A 19,226-nucleotide genomic window follows, 5' to 3' on the forward strand; every position below is an offset into this window, starting at 1 on the left:
GCTGGGGGGGGGCGGTTAGGGGTGACCAGGCCAGCAGAGGGGGCAGTTAGGGACGATCAGGCTGGCACGCAGAGGCAGTTAGGGGTGACCAGGCTGGCTGGGGGGAGAGGCAGTTAGGGGCAACCAGGCAGGCAGGCAGGTGAGCGATTAAGAGCCAGCAATCTAGTGTTGTAAGAGGGATGTCTGACTGCCGGTCTAGACATCCCCCAAGGGGTCCCGGATTGGAGAGGGTGCAGGCTGGGCTGAGGGGACCCTCCCCCATGCACAAATTTCATGCACTGGGCCTCTAGTATATATATAATTGCTTTCCAGAGCTGTCCAATGGAACTTCCTGTCACAATAAAAATATTCTATATCTGCACTATCCAATATGGTAGCCACTAGGCATGCCTGCCTAGTCAGCACTAAAAATGTGGTCAGTTACTGAAGAAGTGAATTTTAAATTATATTTAATGGTCTTGTCTGGCCAGTGTTGCTCAGTGGTTGAGTGTTTACCCATGAACCAGGAGGTCATGGTTCGATTCCCAGTCCAGGCACATGCTTGATCCCCAGTAGGGGATGTGCAGAAGGCATCCCCCAGATGATTCTCTCTCATCATCAATGTTTCTATCTCTCCCTCTCCCTTCTACTCTGAAATCAATAAACACATATATTTTAAAAAATTGTATTTTTTGGTCTTAAATGTATGATATATCCTGGACCATACAAGTGGATTATGACTTATATTAAATTACATGTAGATTAAATTATATTTTACCACACATGCATTTTATATATATACTAGAGGCCCAGTGCATGGAATTCGTGCATGGCAGGGGGTGGGTCCCCTCAGCCCAGCCTGCACCCTCTCCAATCCGGGACCCCTTGGGGAATGTCTGACTGCTGGTCTAGACCAGCAGTCAGACATCCCTCTCACAATCCTGGACCGCTGGCTCCTAATTGCTCACCTGCCTATATGCCCTGTTGCCCCTAACTGCCCCCCCCTGCCAGCCTGATCACCCCTCACTGCCTCTGCATGCCGGCCTGGTCACCCCTAACTGCCCCCCACTGCCAGCCAGGTCATCCCCGACTGCCTCCTCCCTGCTGGCCTGGTCACTCCTAAATGCACCCCTGCCCCCCCCCCCCCGCTGGCCTGGTTACCCCTAACTGCCCCTCCCCACTGGCTTGGTCACCCCCAACTACTCCCTTGTGCTGGCCTAGTCACCCCTAACTGCCCCCCCCTGCTGGTCTGGTCACCCCAACTGCCCCCCCTGCTGGCCTGGTCACCCCTCATGGCCCCCTGCTGGCCTGGTCGCCCCACGCAGCCTGCTTGTTCAGTCATTTGGTCATCCCTCACTAACCCCCATGCTGGCCTGGTCACCCCATGCAGCCTGCTTGTTCAGTCGTTTGGTCACCCCTCACTAACCCCCCTGCTGGCCTGGTCACCTCACGTAGCCTGCTTGTTCAGTTGTTTGGCCGTCCCTCGGGCCAGCCCTGGGAGGCTAAGCAGCCAACATCTGAGGCTTGCCTGCGCCTCAGGCCGGCCCTGGGTGACTGGGGGGCTGAGTGAACTGGGGGACTCCAAAGGCAGGCGCGAGGAGTAGCGTGACCCGCCTGGGGGCGGGACCTGCTGTGCTGTGCACCTGCGCCCCAGCGAGGCTGAGGGGACTGGGTGCTGCCATCTTGTGGCTGTGGGTGCAGCCATCTTTGAAGGTGTGGCAGTCAATCAGGATATTCCCTCTTTATTGGCTGTGGGCGCTGCCATCTTTGTGAGGGTGTGATGGTCAATTAGCATATTCCCTCTTTCTTAGATAGGATATATATGTGTGTATATATATGTGTGTATATATATATATATGTGTGTGTATACACACACACACACACACACACACACACACACACACACACTAGAGGCCCAGCGCACAAAATTCATGTGCAGTCATGGTCCCTAGGCCTGGCCTGAGATCAGGGCCATCTTCCCCAGCTGCCTGCAGCTGGCCTTGCCCCCTGCCGCCACCCACCCCAAGTTCCCCATTCGCCATCAGGTGATTGGAGTCTGCTGGCCGCAGGAGGAACCAAGAGGTTGGCTTTTCCAACCCCTCACCAGCCCCGCCCCTGCCGTGGGTTGCCCTCTGTGTGTGGGGCGACTGGTGGGTCAGGGGCCTTGGCCTGGCACCACCTGCATCCCCTGCCACCTACCCCCAGTTCCCTGTTTGCCATTGGGCGATCAGAGCCTGCCAGTCAGGGAAAGGGACCAAGAGGCGGTCAGTGCGCCTCATAGTGACTGGTCGAGCAGTGTTCTGATCGTTCTGCCATTAGGGTCAATTTGCATATTACCCTTTTATTATATAGGATAGAGGCCTGGTGCATGGGTGGGGGCTGGCCTGCCTGCCCTGATGGGGGCCCTGTATTGGGGTGGGGGTCCCCATTGGGGGGTGGGGCCAGCCAGGGCAAGGGGCCACAGGTGGTTTGCAGGTTGACCATGCCCCCAATTGGGGTGGGGGTCCCCTCTGGGGGGTGGGGACACCCAGGGCAAGGGGCCATGGGTGGTTTGCAGGCCAGCCTCGACCACGATTGAGGTGGGGGTCCCTGCTGGGCAAGGGGCAGCAGTGGTTCTGGTCTCTGGTCGTTCTGGTCATTCCACCGTTTTGGTCGCTGGGCTTTTAATATAAAAGATCTCTCTCTCTCTATCTCTCTCTATCTGTCTATATATATATATATATAAATATATATATATATACATAAATATAAATATATGTATGTATATAAATATATATAAATATATATATATATATATATATATATGGCCATCCTTCTATCATCCAAGTGTCTTTCATATGCATTATCGTGGGGTAAGGAGTAATCCTCACTGAGTGCCCCATGTACCTGGAAAAGGGCATTTCATTTACTCTTAGAGACATTTCTGGTTTTAAAATGTAGATCTTTTATGTTCCCTTACATCCTCTTTGAAAGCCAGCTGGTTCCTTTTGATTCCTGCCCTTAAGGAGTTGGGTCCCGCCGGTAGTGTCTGGCGCACCCCCTGGCGCACGGCGCTGGGGCTGCAGCGTCCGCTCTGTGTGTTGCAGAAGGGTCCACCTGCACCATGTCCGAGTGGATCACCTGGTCGCCCTGCAGCATCTCCTGTGGCATGGGCGTGCGGTCCCGGGAGAGGTACGTGAAGCAGTTCCCGGAGGACGGCTCCGTGTGCACTCTGCCCACGGAGGAGACCGAGAAGTGCACGGTCAACGAGGAGTGCTGTGAGTGCAGGGACGCTGGGCGGGCGGGGCGGGGCGGGGCGGGGGCCCGGCTCCCGAGGCAACTGATGACTCCGAGGCCACTGGACTCCCCAGCTTCCAGCAGCTGCCTGATGACTGAGTGGGGCGAGTGGGACGAGTGCAGCGCCACCTGCGGGATGGGCATGAAGAAGCGGCACCGCATGGTCAAGATGAGCCCGGCGGACGGCTCCATGTGCAAAGCCGAGACCTCTCAGGCAGAGAAGTGCATGATGCCGGAGTGCCGTGAGTGGGCGTGGGAGGTGGGGCAGGGGAGGGAGACAGGGACAGGATGGGGGACCACAGCACCCCCTACTATCACCTCCATCAAGGTCGGAGGTTGGGTAGGTTCCGTTCCACTGTCCTTGCTGGGCTCTGCTAGGATCAAGATGAAGGCCATAACTGTGTGGACATCAACCAGACCCAGAGAGAGTGGCCTCCTTTGAGGGACAATGCTGGGGTGGCAAATTGGTGACTTTTGGATGGAATTCACCTGCAGCATGTTTCTAGGGGCCCAGAGTATCTTTGTGAGGGTAACGGTACATTCAGGTGGCATGTGCCTCCCCCAGGCCATCCCAGGCCTCCCCACTTCTGTACATTGGATTTGCCTGGCCCCATAAAACACTAAACCCCTGCTCTGTGCACAGATGCACATAGGCTCACACATCAGTACACATATGTACACGTGCACAGAGTACATACACATTCTAGGGGTTTCAGCACATGCCCCAAAATGCAACATTGCATCTAACTTTTAGTGCATGGTTCCTGGGGTGTGTGGAATGTTCCTGTCTCTAATAAGACCCTACTCGGGCCCTCGGTGGTGTTTCAAGTGGGGACTTGTATATTCTTATTACTTGTGTATTCAATATCACGTGATGTCACGTCAGCCTCCAGCAGGGCCAGAGGAGTTGCAGGAATCTGCTGAGCCACTTCTTGCCCCCGGGGTTCGCTTGAGTGTCTGAATCTATCAGTCAGTTTCACCTTACTTCACGGACAAGAGTGGGGCCAGGGAGTGGGGGGGCACAGGGATCAAAGAAAGCAAAGGGGGGCTTATTCTCCGTGGCAAACCTGGCTCTCCGCCTAGACACCATCCCGTGCTTGCTGTCCCCGTGGTCCGAGTGGAGCGACTGCAGCGTGACCTGTGGGAAGGGCATGCGGACCCGCCAGCGGATGCTCAAGTCTCTGGCCGAGCTCGGGGACTGCAATGAGGAGCTGGAGCAGGTGGAGAAGTGCATGCTGCCCGAATGCCGTAAGTCCCGGCGCCCCCGCACGCCCGCCGTTAACCAGCCCTGTGCCGGGTCACACTGCTGGGTCAAAATGTCCAACCGTTTGCTGGGGAGGGAGAAAGAGCTTGGATTTGGACCTCTGTGTTATTAGCAAAGTGTTTTTTGTTGTTAATCCTAAACCAGAGGATATTTTCCCATTGATTTCTAGAGAATGAAAGGAGAGGGAGAAAGAGAGAAACATCGATGTGAGAGAAACACATCGATTAGTTGCCTCCTGCATGTGCCCCAACTAGGCCGGGGATTGAGCCTGCAGCCCAAGTATGTGCCCTTGACCGGAATTGAACCCCGGACCCTTCAGTTCACAGGCCAACACTCTATCCACTGAGCTGAACCGGCCAGGGCTCTGTGTTAGCAAAGTAATTTAAATAAGCGTCCCATAGACCCAAGGATGGCTTCCGCTTTGGAAGCGTGGCAGGTAACTGGTTAAACTCTCAGTCATGCTCTCTCTCCTCATTGGGAATGAGGATCCCACATCCATCTACAAAGCACACAAACTGCAAGTGGCTGTGCCGGCTAAACGGGAGACTTAGATGAAAAACGCTTTGCACAAGGCTCAGTAAACCTTACTTCTTCGTTCTTTCCCTCCCCACCCCCACCCCTAATTAGCAGCTGTCTAACCAATGGATATTCAAACTTTTTACTTTATTCCTCTTCCCTCTGACCGTTTATTTGTCCATGACCAGAGGGTGGACATGGAGTCAGTGACTCCTGTTCCCTTGCAGCCTTGATAAGAAAAACAAGCCAAGCTCTCAAAAGCTCAGCGCCCACCCCATCTCCTCCCAAATCTGCGATCAGCTGTCTGCATTACTCGGGGACTTATCCTGAGGGGAGAGAGCCTGCTTTTCTGGCTCCTTTTCCAGGAGAGCTTCTCTTTTAGGTGTTGGAAAGGCAGGCACACTTGGCTGCGATCTGATTTTTGACTTCCTCTGAAATGCACTTGCAGTCGTCTTTTATGCTCCCTCTCCCTTATTACTCAGGCTGCTGCCCAGATTCAGATCTATGCCAGAAGCTCACAGAGCGAGGCAAGAGGCTCTGTACACATCTACAAAGTTCTCCCCCCGCCCCCAAAGCCTTCTTGAGTCCCAGAGAGGCCATACAATGTAGGTTATGACCTGGGCACCAATCCTGCCCCTCCTGCTTACCAACCATATGGGCTGGATGAAGTTAGTCTGCCTCTTGGAGCCTCAGTTTCCTCTTCTGTGAAATGGGGTAACAGCACCTGCTCGGCATGGCTCATAGGCTTGATTTGAGATGTTCCAAGGAGAGTGTAAGTGACCGTATCTTGTTTCAGACAGGAGATGCACTCATGCCCTTCTGTGTCTTGCCAGCCATTGATTGTGAGCTCACCGAGTGGTCCCAGTGGTCGGAATGTAACAAGTCATGCGGGAAAGGCCACATGATTCGAACCCGGATGATCCAAATGGAGCCTCAGTTTGGAGGTGCACCCTGCCCAGAGACTGTGCAGCGAAAAAAGTGCCGCCTCCGGAAATGCCGAAATCCATCCTTCCAGAAGCTGCGCTGGAGAGAGGCCCGAGAGAGCCGGAGGAGTGAGCAGATGAGGGAAGAGTCTGATGGGGAGCAGTTCCCAGGTACCGCTCCCACGTGTGAGGCTGGAGTTCGGGGAGATGAAGCGGGGGAAATGCAAGGGGGTCTTGAAGAGCTTGTAGTCGTTTGCCAGTTAGAGCAGGAATAGTAATTGCAAAGGCACAGAGATACCAAAGACCATGGTATGCTCAAGCAAAAACTGGGATGCAGATGGAGCCAGGTACAAGGGGAGCGGCAGGAAACCCGGCTGGAGCGGAGGGGACCAGATCAGGGAAGGTCTAGAGGCCCGCTGAGGATTGGAGACTTGGTTCTGTAGGTGAAGGTTTTAAGCCAGAGTGACTTTCACAGACACCTTGAGTGGGGAGGAGGCACAAAGGCCGGTTATTAAGTTTCGTCTGTAGCCTGGGAGAGAGATTATGTGCCCCCTCCTCCAGCATAACTTGAGGGAGTTTTAGGACTTAAAAAATCTCCCCATCTGAGGCTACACTGCTGAATAAGCTGATCCCAGCCAAGACTGTAAAACCATCAGTAAGTTCATGAAACAATGAGATGGGAAGATCCATGCTTCAGTCTTGGGTACAGGCCAATGGGTGGTCTTTGGATTCCCTAGAGTGAGTGAGGAAGGTGCCTGCATAAACGTGAAGTTAAGGGTATGTCGTTACACTGTTTTTAAAAGCACAGCTCACATTACCCTGTTCTTCTCTCTTCCTTAAGGCATTCCATCTAGGGCGATGAGAAATGCACATACAAGGAGCTACCTGACAGTTCATGATCTTTCTGATAGCAAGCTGCTTGCATGCCAAAATGCTGTCTGTTGCACATGGCAGTCGGCTGGCTAGTCAACACTCATTTAAACCCAACCACGTGCCAGGCAGACACTATGCCATATTCTTCTCCTCCATGAAACTTAGCATAGTATTGAAGGATCATAAACGTGACTGGTTCTACAAAGCAGTCATATGGAGAAAGCCAAGGAAACTTAAAAAAAAAAAAAAAGATCTAACCTTATATCCGGGCTTCAGGGAAATTTTCTTTGGGAAGGGCACATTTATGTAGGAAGAATAATAAATTACACTTGCGTTTACTTAGTATTTGGGAAGGGGGCTAAATACTTGGGGAGCAAAGCATAAGAGAAAGAAGTGACTAATTGCAACCTGCATCGTTGCTGCATCCACAAGCCACCCCAAACAGTAGCTACTTAGAAGTCATGTATTAACATGTTTCTGTGCTCAGTGACTTGGGCTCGATCAGCTGGATGCACCTTCTGTGGTCCAGCTTCAGCTCCCTCATGTGGTTACTGTCAGTGGCTGGCTCAACTGGGGCTGGAAGGTCTACAGCGGCCTCGCCTCTATTTCTGGGGCCTCAGATAGGGGGCTGGGGCCTCTCCACACGATCTCTCCATCAGTCTCACCAGGCTTTCTTAGGTGGCGGTGGAAGGGTCCCCGGCAGCTTTTTTTCAAGCCATTGGCAAGTCATATAATCAAGCCCCCGATTCGAGAGGTGGAGAAGCAGACAGCCCCGAGATGGGGGAGGAGCTGCAAAGTATTTGCAGTCTATCACCTATGAACTATCAGTTGCTAATAGGGACTCTAACCATTATTTCATTCAACAACTCATTACATACAAGAGCAGAGGAGAAGCCCAGACAACTAGATGAGAGAGCTGCTTGCTAGAATTCAGCGCCCCTATTCTGCCCCAATGCCTGCGGGCCTAACCAGGCTTCTCATGCTTTCAGGCTGTAGGATGCGCCCGTGGTCAGCCTGGTCGGAATGCACCAAACTGTGCGGAGGGGGGATTCAGGAACGCTACATGACTGTCAAGAAGAGGTTCAAAAGCTCCCAGTTTACCAGCTGCAAAGACAAGAAGGAGATCAGAGCCTGCAACGTTCACCCTTGCTAACAAGGGTCCAAGTATCCAGGGCCCCGCTCTAGATGCCAGAGTCACCGGTGGCTGGATTGTTTGTTTGCTTGTTTGTTTAAGGCAATTTAAATCGTGTTCGCTAGTTGTCATTTCCGCAGTGTCATTCGCCCAGTGGTCTTGTGGATGCCAGGGACATCCTTTCTGTATACTTCTTGGTGGGCACAGGCTGAGTAGGGCTCCCTCACCCTCAGCCGGTCCTCCTCCAGCACGAATGTGTCGGCCACCCTGTACCCAACGGAAATGTGTCCCCCTGGAGCATCCACCCGGGAGCAGGGCAGAGACCTGGCCTCCAGGAAGAGGCAACTGTGTCTGGAAATGACCCTGTGCCCCAGTCCCAGGGTGCAGCAGGAAACACACCCCTCAGATAAAGAGAGCAGATCCCCTCATTCTCTCTGGCCCACCCTCTGTTGCAAGAAGCTATGGTTTGCTCATCTCTTTTCCCTTAGTGGAGCGTTAGGTCCCTTGTTGAGTCTCCTCGGTCATCAATAGTTCTTGAGGAAGACGGAGATGGTAGACAGGAAGAGGAGCATTGAAGTTGGATGGCTTTCTTCTTTCACTGAGAAATTCTTAATACATTTCTCTTTCCTTAATACTGGTTCCTGATACCCCAAAGGAAATGATGGCAGATTTATTTGAATGTAAGGTTGCCGGTTCTTATACCTGATGCACAGGGTCACTAAGTCTAGAAAGAATTTTTGCCTTGTTTTGTTTTTTGCCATGATTTTCCTAGGAAGCCAGCCTTATGACGTTTCCAGTACGAGATCCCCACCAGAACCAAGGCCCAGGCAGCAAAAGGGGCCTCACTAGCAGTCTCAAACCTGGGTTTTTAAAAATCTCCCAACATGCATCTAGACCTTTATGTTTTCAAACCAGTTCTAACATATTTTACTTATGCAAAACATTTTGCTAAGTCTTCCCACAACCCACCATGCCATTCTTCAATAAAAACACTATCCCTGTATTTTAAAGGGTTTTTTTATTATAAAATTTTATATGTAGAGTTTTTCTTTCTTTTGTAGACAGAAAAGGTGTAATCTAGGGAGAAGAGAATATGACAGAATCAAGCTGGGCAAGAAAATCTGCTGGGAAGTCAAGCCTAGGTCAGCACTCGACCCTGGGACTCTGGTCCTAGACATACCCATAGGGAAGGCCGTGGTTCTCCATCCCCTCCCCAACACTCATCAGCACCAAATTCAGGGAGACTTGACTACCAAGGATTAGTGTAAACTGACATTTTGTTGAGTTGAGTCCATTGGCAGTTCTTATTCATTTATTAAAATTCATTTCGTTTCTGTTGGTCTTTTTCATTATGCTTTATCCAAATATGTATCACGGATGAGATGCATATAATGCTTTGAATACACTATTTTAAGAATTTACATTAAACACATCAGGATATTTTCAAACACAACATATATATGCTATAGCCCTGCGTCTGTATTATTTTCTTTAACCCAAGAGGGACTGTTCAATAAAAAACTCATTTGGGTCTGTCTTTTGTGTTTTTACACTAACGAAGTGTTCAGAAGGTTGGGTCTGTTTACAGTTGTTATCCACCTCAATCCTATTCAGCTAAGGATGCGGATTTTGCTTCCTCATTCTGGAGGAGCCATTATTGTCACATCTTTGAGTTCCTGGAGCTTTGTTTCCAACATCACCCTTTAATGAACTGCTTTCTCCCCCTACAAAGGAAGGTAAGATAAGTAAGAGGCTTAGCCCTAGCTGGTTTGGCTCAGTAGATAGAGTGTCGGCCCACGGACTGAAGGGTCTTGGTTTAATTCTGCCCAAGGACATATACCTGTTACAGGCTCAATCCCTGGCCCTGGTCGGGGCACATGCAGGAAGCAACCAATTGATGCATCTCTCACATTGATGTTTCTCTCTTTGTCTCTCCCCCCCTCCCTTCCACTCTCTCTAAAATTGGAAAAATATCCTTAGGATTAACAAAAAAAGAAAGAAGAGGTTTAATTTTCATTTGAACAAAAATAAAAGTAGATACACCATCTGCTCACTTTGGCAATATTACTCTTAGCTATATAGAGGCATGCTTACTCTCAACCCATGAAAGTCAAAGTTCCTTTAAGGTGGTGATTCCTAAGTAACTCAAAGGACAAGCCACCCCAGTGTCTCATGTTACTTGGTCCCTATTGGGTACACTTTGAATCCTAATTTTGGAGCGTTAAAACCAGGTAATTGGTTAATGGCTGAGAATGGGTAACATCTTCCTTGTTACATAAGTGTTATTTCTTTTGCTTACAAGGGGAAATTTATAAGAAGTGCCAAATCTCTTTTTTACCAAAGTCCTGTTAGGTGATTTATAGTTTTTCTGGCTAACCAGTCATTTTGGAAAGAAAGACTTTTTACTACAAAAATGAAATTTGTTTGGACTTGCACTTGAGATAGTAAACAGGTCATAAGACACCCAGCAAACCTTGCCATATAAAGAGAAGCTGTAATTGTTGTTTATATAGTTTTATCAATGGCAAACCAGCTGTAATCAAACTTATACCCACATTTCCAGATTACAATATGCTCAGAGAGATAGTCCCTAGCCAGACCCTGGGTCATCCATCTGTCACCTTGCCAATGCATTATTTGAAGGAAAACTTGTAGCAAATGAGAAAAAAGCCTGGGCTTTTTCAGACCCAACATTGAAAAAAATTAAAGACTTTGTGCTGTTTTTAATGTGAACTTTGTGTATTAAACATGTTTCAGGCATACTCAAGTCTGTGTACTTCTTCCAGGAAGTAAGGGCACATTACAAATTCTCACATGAAACAGTCCAGGTCAAGTCCGTGGCCAAAATGTCAACACACAAAAATTCTCCATGTCACGATGTTCCTGTGACATAACAAATAGCCCACACTTTTCAGGCAAGTTTAAAGGAGTTCAATATAAAGTGTACTAGGACATACAGTCAGTTCCTTTTGTCCCAGAGTTAAATGGTTATATCTTAAAGGAATGGGTATCATTGTCCAAACAAGACTGACGTTACATATTTAATCCCCAATTACAACACAGAATCAAGGAAGACACAGGCATTCCACTATTAATTATTTGATACCACTAACTTTAATAACAGAATGATTTGTTTTGTTCTTTACATTGCCCAAAGTCGAGAATGAATGAAAACAAAATAGTCCTTTGGAAAACGAGTGAGATGCTCTAACAAACTATAAATATCAGCGGAATGCAAATGAGCATGAAGCTAAGTCTTCATTTTAAATCTTTTGAAATCTATGAGCACACGATCTGTACTAAAATGTCAGATTTAAATAATGACATCCTGCTTTAGACACCCTGTCGGTTCAGGTTTTATGCACTCTGCAGGGCAGAGAGGCAGAAGTCGCATGATTGTTGAGCAAGAGAAACCTGGGTTCAAATACCCCTGGGCCCGAGAAGCCGCGAGAGGTAGGGCTAGTTATTTGACCTTTTCTGGTCTCAGGCTTTCATACAAGCTTTCTTACATTAAAGGATTCTATCCCACCTCCACGATGTAGCCAATTCTCATCTTGAGAGCAAGTCCTGATGGTATCCTGACATAGGAGCCGTGGAAAGCCAGTTTTACCTGCCAGTCCTCACTTCTTTATAAACCAGTACATGCCCACTTTGTGTTGAAGCTGGCTTGAGTTCCATGCCTGTCACTTATAACTGAAAATGTCCTCACAAATAAAGTACACACGCAATACTTTGACCCAGGTGATCATCAGAGAGAAATGCAATTTCAGACTTTCCACTTAACATTCATGTCATAATGTAAGCTAGCATTCATTAACATTTACTCAGCGTGCTCTAAATACTCAGATTATGTTCTTAACTACTTCCTGGCTTTAGAATTGATTGGTAAGAGTTTTCATATTTTAAGCAGTCGTGTATGTTTAAAGAGTTCTCTTTTATTTCAAATAACTTTTAAGTATTAGCAGAAGGGAAAAGGGCAAACATATTCAAGACTACTGACTCCATTACGATAGTAGTGTCCCTATTTTTTCATAGTATTAGCATGCCACGCCCACTGCGTGATCCTAAACTGGAATTTACTAGCCTGTCTGGGAAGCCAGAGGGCCACTTGTGAAAAACACCTGCCTCTCCAGCTCCCTCACCTACCACGTTAGTGCTGCTCACAGAGAGATCTGCAGCCTGAGGACGCCCACAGCTGTTCGTTACCATCCTGAGATGCAGAAACTGAAAGCAAGCACTTAGAAGATTTTATAACAATTTGACATTGCACGATTTCCAAGAGATGATTACTTTATAGTCATTCATTTTATTACATTTAGCAAAAGTATCAGTCCACAGGAGTAAAAATGAAAAAGTTCAAAAACTGGCTCTTTGCCTCAGACAGTCAGGGAAGGGCTGCACAATGCCATCGCAATGCCATCCTCACTCGCCAGTCGGAAGAGGACGCCAGGATGCAAACCCTGGGCTTTTCAATCTTTCAAATGCTTAAGCATCTACATAGTGATATCCACCTGCAGGCTTGCATGCCTACATTATCTACAGTTAAGTATGCTGCACCGGCTCTGTTTCTTAATCCTCTAACACCTACCCTATGGAGCAAGATAACTGCCCCATTGCCCACAGAATTTGAGAAGAGTAACTCCTGCTTACTTCCTCCACTTCCTTGTCCTCCAATCACACCTCATCATCCTATAACCTGGTTCCCACAACCAGTGACGGAAACAAATCTCTCAAAGTCCTCAGCAACCTCTGACGCTCACTGCTTGCTACCTCTTCCTCGCTGGTCCTTGTACGCCTTTCACCACCCCCTATAGTCATCTTCAAAAATATGTCTCCTGGCTATTTCTCCAGGTCTGATGGTTTCTCATGGCTTTTGGTTGCCTCTTAATCTTCTACCCCCAATGTTCATTTCCCCACAAAATTTCTACCCTTGGAACTTCTCTCAGACAAACTCTATTGCCATTCCCACCTCTTTGATCATTGGTTCATACTAAATTCCAAATCTGCACTTCTAGTCCTAGCCTCTTCTTTTGAGTTCCACTCCCCATTCTCAAATGCCTCCTGGACTAACCTTGGGTATAACTGGCACAATCACCATATATTTCTATCACTAGAGGGCTGCCTGTGCTCCTTATCCATTCATCGGATAATTTTCTGCGCATGCCAGGAAACCTGAACACAGCAGTAAACACAGTAGACATGCTTCTGCCCTCACAGAGCTTGTGACCCTATGGTGCAGGCCAGGCAAGACACACAAAATAACCACAGATGCTAAGTGTCATTAAGTGAACACAAGGCAGTGTGATACTAGAATAGGTGGTCAAGAGGGCTCTTTGAGGATGTGGCATCTAAGCCAAGAGCAAAAGGATAAAAACAGCTCATTGAAGTGGTTGAGTGAAGCAACTGATTTGGAAAACACATGGTGTGTTCCAGAGGGCAACAAAGTTAATCAACCTGAATATAAGTGAGAAGCAGGAAGATGACAGTTCCTTGTAGCCTATGGTAAGAAATTTAGATATTAGACCAAGAGCATTGGGATGATGACAAAATGGAAATAAACTACTTGAGAGTCCATTGTAGTAACCTGGCTGTGAGATAAGGGGCTTAGACAAAAGTGGCAGAACAAATGGAAAGAGGTCAGATTCCATGATTCCAATAGCTTTACCTGGCAACCCTTCCTTCAGTCCACACTTCTCTGTTGTTCATACCTCCACCAGATTAGATCTAGGCACCCCTTGTTTAGAACCCTTGGCAATTTTCCATTATAGACAGAAGGACCATCCTATTTGAAGTCCTCCACAACCCACGCTGAGTCTACTTTATCAGTATGCTTTTCTCACTACACTTAAAATCCTTTTAGGTTAAGGTTCCAACCCCAGAATACACCTTGCCATTCTGCCAACTCTGTGCCTTGGCCCAGGCTTGCCCCCAGTCTTTCCACCTCCTTTCCCCACCTCAAATCCTACCAGTCCACAAAGCTCCAGCTAAAACACCACTTCTAATTAAGAAGACCCCCAGATTTTCCAGGAAGCATCAATTCTGAACTTGACAACTTTTTGCACTCTTATAATCTGTCTTAACAGCCCCCCCCCTTTTTAAATATATCTTATTGATTTTTTTTTACAGAGAGGATGGGAGAGGGAGAGATAGAAACATCGATGAGAGAGAAACATCAATCAGCTGCCTCCTGCAAACCCCCTACTGAGGATGTGCCCGCAACCAAGGTACATGCCCTTGATCGGAATTGAACCTGGGACCCTTCAGTCTGCAGGCCGATGCTCTATCCACTGAGCCAAACCAGTTAGGGCCCAACATTTTTTTTTCTTTTCTATTTTTGTCCCTCTTAATCTTCTCCACTAGATATTGAATAATTTGTAGGAAGAAAAAGCTCCAATGCATCCATTTCCCTAAAAACACCTAGTAAAGTCTTGTATAAAGAAATCTGTTTACACTGAAATACCCTTTTTCTAAAAAGTACTTTGAAACTTTATAAACAGTCACTGGTTAAATATTCGTAAGTGGTGAAGTGATATTGAGAGCAACTACTTTACTTTCAACTCCTATTTACCTGCCAGTCACCTGTTCAATGGGAACATTATGGATAGGAATGGAAAAAGAAGTAAAGTGGTAATCAAAGTTAGAAGAGGAACAAGCAAGACCTTAAGTATATACAAACTTGTCACATCAAATTTTAAAAGTCAAATGATAAAGGAACCAATGTATATTATAAAACTTGAAAGCCCCAAATTTAACCCTTTGCCCTCCCTTGCTTTTTTCTCGATTCCTTTATTCTAATGCTAACCGTGTCGAGTCACACTCGACATCCGAGTGCAAAAGGTTAAAGAATCATCCATTGAAGATGTATGTCAATAAGGCATAATGTCCAACTCTAAAATATTATAAATCCTTAAACAATATAGGGAGAAAATTCCCAAGACAGAAATTCATGACTGTCAATTCAGGAAATCCTGTTTGAAAGAATTTACAAATATATAAAGAAACATAAAAGATTCTAAAGTTAGAAATGTAACCTCAAATGCTAAGTGTGCTCAAGGGAGCAGGTTTGGCAAACCATGGCCCGCAGACCAAATCCAGTCTGCCACCTGCTTTTTGTACAGATGGTTTTTATAAGCTTAAATGAATTTTTAAAATTCAAAAGATTAATACTTCATGACATATGGAAATGATATGAAATACGAATTTCAGTGTCCACAAATAAAGTTTTATTGGAACATAGCCACATTCATTCATTGTTTATGGCTGCTTCAGTGATACAATGGTAGAGACTATATAGCCCACAATGCCCAAGATGATATTTACTATCTGGCCCTTTACCGAAAAAGTTTGCCAACCCCTCAGCTATAAAGAAAAGATTTCAAGTCAGAGTAAGAGAGCTGCAAGGCACCTCTGACTATATGAGGGAAATCAACAGAGACTTCAGCTTCCAACCACAGAATAACCAGGAACAGGATTTACTCTCCTACCTTAGACAATCAGAAAGCTGATGTAAAAAATGTATAACAACTTTTTTCAGGCATTATATACCAAGCAGCATAGAACTACAATCCCTGATGGAAGAGCAATAAATAGATAAGCCTTACAATTGCCCTGACTGCCTAGAAGGCAAACTCCAGACTACAGAGGGATGGGAATTCTAAGCAGGGCACAAATGTGTCCCTGAGCTGTAAGGACAGGCACTGGAGATCAGGGAGTTTCAGGAAGCTGAAAGTTGCAAGACCAAGTTCTGGAAAGGAGAGAGCTACACAGAAATGCATAGAGTCAATGAGTCTTCACTGAAAATTAAGATATACATGTACTAGTATAAAGTGAAACTCCAGTTAGCTGGACAAAGAATGGCCCAGGAACTATGAATAGAATGGTCCCCAGAGTTCACATGGGGCTGCAAATTGTTTCAGTTCCCACTGGCCATATTGGAGAGTTCACACTAATTACTCAGTGCATTCAGTAGAGACCCCAAATGGGCCACACCTATTAGTGGAACTAAACTATCCTGGGAAAAAGCTACTTGAGACAGCATGAAGCTTAAAAACAAGCCTTAAAAGGATCAAACTGAACTGCAAGTCAATTAACCGACTACCAGAACAAAGGCCCAACAAAATCTAGGCATCCAACAACATAAAATACACAATGTCCAGCATTCAATCAAAACTTAGTAGACATGCAAAAAAGCAAGGAAATGTGACCCACAACTAGAGAAAAATCAGTCAATAGAACAGATGCAAAAATTATAGAGATGATAGATAGGATCAGCTATTTATAACTATGTTCAAATATTCAAAGCAGCAAGAGAAAGTTATTTTAGTGACTGTTTTCTCAAATCTCTCAAGGAGGATACACAGCTAGTACCATTCAGTGAATGTATTACATGCAACAGTTAAGGGGCATTAGACTCAATTCTGGGAACCAAATTGAGAGAGGCTAGGTAAGAGAAATACATAAACATTATGAGGAGAGAAACAGAAGATAGAAAAAAGAACCAAACAGCCCTGACTGGTATAGCTCAGTAGGTTGGGCATCGCCCCATGCACCAGAGGTTGCTGTGGTTTGATTCCAGTAAAAGACACATGCCCGGATTGCAGGCTTGAACCTGGTAGGGGGTGTGCAGGAGGCAGCCGATTAATGTTGTGCTCTTGCATCAATATATATATATATCCCTCCCTCCCTCCCTCTATTGAAAAATCAATAATCTATTCTTTAAAAAAAAAAAAAAAAAGCCTGGTCAGTGTTTCTCAGTGGTTCAGCATTTGACCTATGAACCAGGAGGTCATGATTTGATCCCTGGTCAGGGCACATACCTGGGGTTACGGGCTCGATCCCCAGTAGGGGGTGTGCAAGAGGCAGCTAATCAGTGATTCTCTCTCATCATTGATGTTTCTGTCTCTCTCTCCCTCTCCCTTCCTCTCTGAAATCAATAAAAATATACATTTTTTTAAAAGAACCAAACAGAACTTCTAGATAAGAAAATAAAGAATAAAATGAAAAATTCATTGGATGGGATTAATAGCAGACTAAACATTTGCAGAAGAAAGGGTTAGGGAACTTCAAGATGTAGCAATAAAATTTATCCCAAGTGAAACACAAAGAAAAGAAGTAGTAAACTGAGATAACAAAACTTAATTTCTAGGCTGCTCTGCTACAAATCATCTACTCAGAATAAAATGCAAGGATTCCCATTAAGTCTGCATATTACGTAGACAGTCTCTTGCTATCTGAAGTTACCCATAAGTAAAAAAACTTTCCCAACTGAAAGTGCTGACAAGAGTAAATGTGGTATCTTCCTGGGTAATAATTTTAATTAACATTCAAATAAATGCATGTGCTTTCGCTTCAAAGTTTGAAGCGTCATCCTCAGATGTAGTCCTCTCTCCCGTACAGTTGAGGTTCCTGTCAGGGGCACATCACAGAAAAAGTTTAAAAAACACCGACTTAAGGAACTACTCAAAAAATCCTAAGAACAAGCCATTTCACTTCAAGTTCACCTACTAAATGACCAACATTGACTTTTAGATTCAAAACCTAAAGGCACTGTTGGGAAGAGGCTTCGAGCTACTAAAGTAAGTTTCCTCCAACGTTCACTCCTTCAAGAAACCACCGAGCCCTGGCCGGCTTGGCTCAGTGGATAGAGCGTCAGCCTGCGGACTGAGGGATCCCGGGTTCGATTCCGGTCAAGGGCACGTGCCTGGGTTGTGCGCTTGATCCCCAGTGGGGGGCGTGCAGGAGGCAGCCGATCAATGATTCCCTCTCATCATTGATGTTTCTATCTCTCTCTCCTTCTCCCTTCCTCTCTGAAATCAATAAAGAACTATATTTTTAAAAAAGAAAAAAAGAAAGAAATCACCGAAATAACAAGTCATCAAGCGGCATCTTGTGATAACAGATCAATTTTAATTCCAGCACCTGAAACTATACAAGGGTACGCTTTATAAACCTCCTGGGACTGTTGTACACATTCAATAAAGTGACAACTGTGCAATACCACTTAGTATCTCAAAATCAGGAACAGACTTTTGAATTGTTTAAACACAATCCACAGAATTAAAAACGAAATCAGAAGCCACCCACAGCTATAGTAATTGTCCATTTAAACGTTTACAGGTACTACCGGACACACAGTCAATATCTAGCGGGATGGTGAGGGCGATTTCAGATCCTCATCCTGTTGTACTCTCCTGGGCAGGTTTCTCGGGTAGCTATGTGACTGGCCAAAGATTGCCACAACCAGGACCAGAAGAGCAAGTCAAGTTCCACCACAGTTCCTGTAGTTTTCACTTTTTTTTTCTTTGTCAGTTAAAAGTGAACAGTGAGAATTAAATACTTATCTTTACATATACACAAGGTATGCTGTGAAAGCATAGTTGCTTACAAACATATAAAAATACTTGTTAACTAGTTTGATAAGAAAATAATGTATAAAAGTATATAGCAAAAACATTAATCATCTCTGACCCTGGAAAGATCAATTCCTTATTTTATATTACAACAAAAACAGTTTTAGTTTTTTTGAACCCCCTTATCCAGAAATACTTACAAAGGAAGACACACATAAATTCTTTATTTTTACTCTGAACATGGTTGTGAAGAGAGTGAAATTAGAAAACCAAGATCATTGAAATGCCTAAGTCCAGAATGAGTCCAAATATTTGGCCACACAGAATATTATCATCTTTAAGAGCAGGAGTAATAATAAAGGCTTTTAAAGCAGTTTTTAATTTATAAATACAATAGGCATTTTGGTATTTTGGCCACTGGAAAACAAAGGCTGTAACATCAGTACAGGTCTGAGATGTCTCACTTTTGAGGATTCGATTCAGTGTATTTAAGGTAACTAAAGGTGACATAAAAAGTTTTAGAGATAGGCAAAAATTCACATTTTAAAAAAAACAACTCCCTACGTTTCTATTTAGATTAACAGTAGGCAATATGATTCCAGACGTTAAAAGTTATTTCAAAACCCATGATTTCAGCTTGGCAAACAGCTTAGGTTCCAAATCTGATTCATCCCTATTAAAATGTAAGCCCTTAAAAAAGAATGTGTCTGTTTACACAGTTATATCTTTTGAAATAATCAGAAAACTTTGAAGCAGCCTTAGTGTTTCCTTTCCATCTGTCTTGAAACGACCATGGGGTCAGCCTCACAGAAGTAGTCAGCCAGCTTCTTGGTCAGAGGCCACCACCGTGATCACTTGTCTAAGGCTAGAAAGGTACCACTGTGACGTCAACTGTAAGGAGAGAACGTGAAGGC

The 19,226-nt window shown here is 45.7% G+C and overlaps 1 protein-coding gene across 1 annotated transcript in view; it reads left to right on the top strand.

Annotated features, from left to right (window-relative positions):
- The window catches only part of SPON1 (spondin 1), a 256,888-nt gene extending 247,392 nt beyond the window's left edge, over nucleotides 1-9,496 (top strand). The window contains exons 12-16 of the mRNA XM_054724749.1: nucleotides 3,066-3,236; nucleotides 3,330-3,497; nucleotides 4,339-4,503; nucleotides 5,869-6,129; nucleotides 7,821-9,496. Of these exons, the coding sequence (XP_054580724.1) occupies nucleotides 3,066-3,236; nucleotides 3,330-3,497; nucleotides 4,339-4,503; nucleotides 5,869-6,129; nucleotides 7,821-7,984 (929 nt within the window). The 3' untranslated portion in view covers nucleotides 7,985-9,496. The remainder of the gene's footprint in view (nucleotides 1-3,065; nucleotides 3,237-3,329; nucleotides 3,498-4,338; nucleotides 4,504-5,868; nucleotides 6,130-7,820) is intronic.
- The last annotated feature ends 9,730 nt before the right edge of the window (nucleotides 9,497-19,226 follow it).

The sequence above is a fragment of the Eptesicus fuscus genome, chromosome 13 (assembly GCF_027574615.1).
Source record: "Eptesicus fuscus isolate TK198812 chromosome 13, DD_ASM_mEF_20220401, whole genome shotgun sequence".
Classification (NCBI taxonomy): Eukaryota; Metazoa; Chordata; class Mammalia; order Chiroptera; family Vespertilionidae; genus Eptesicus; species Eptesicus fuscus.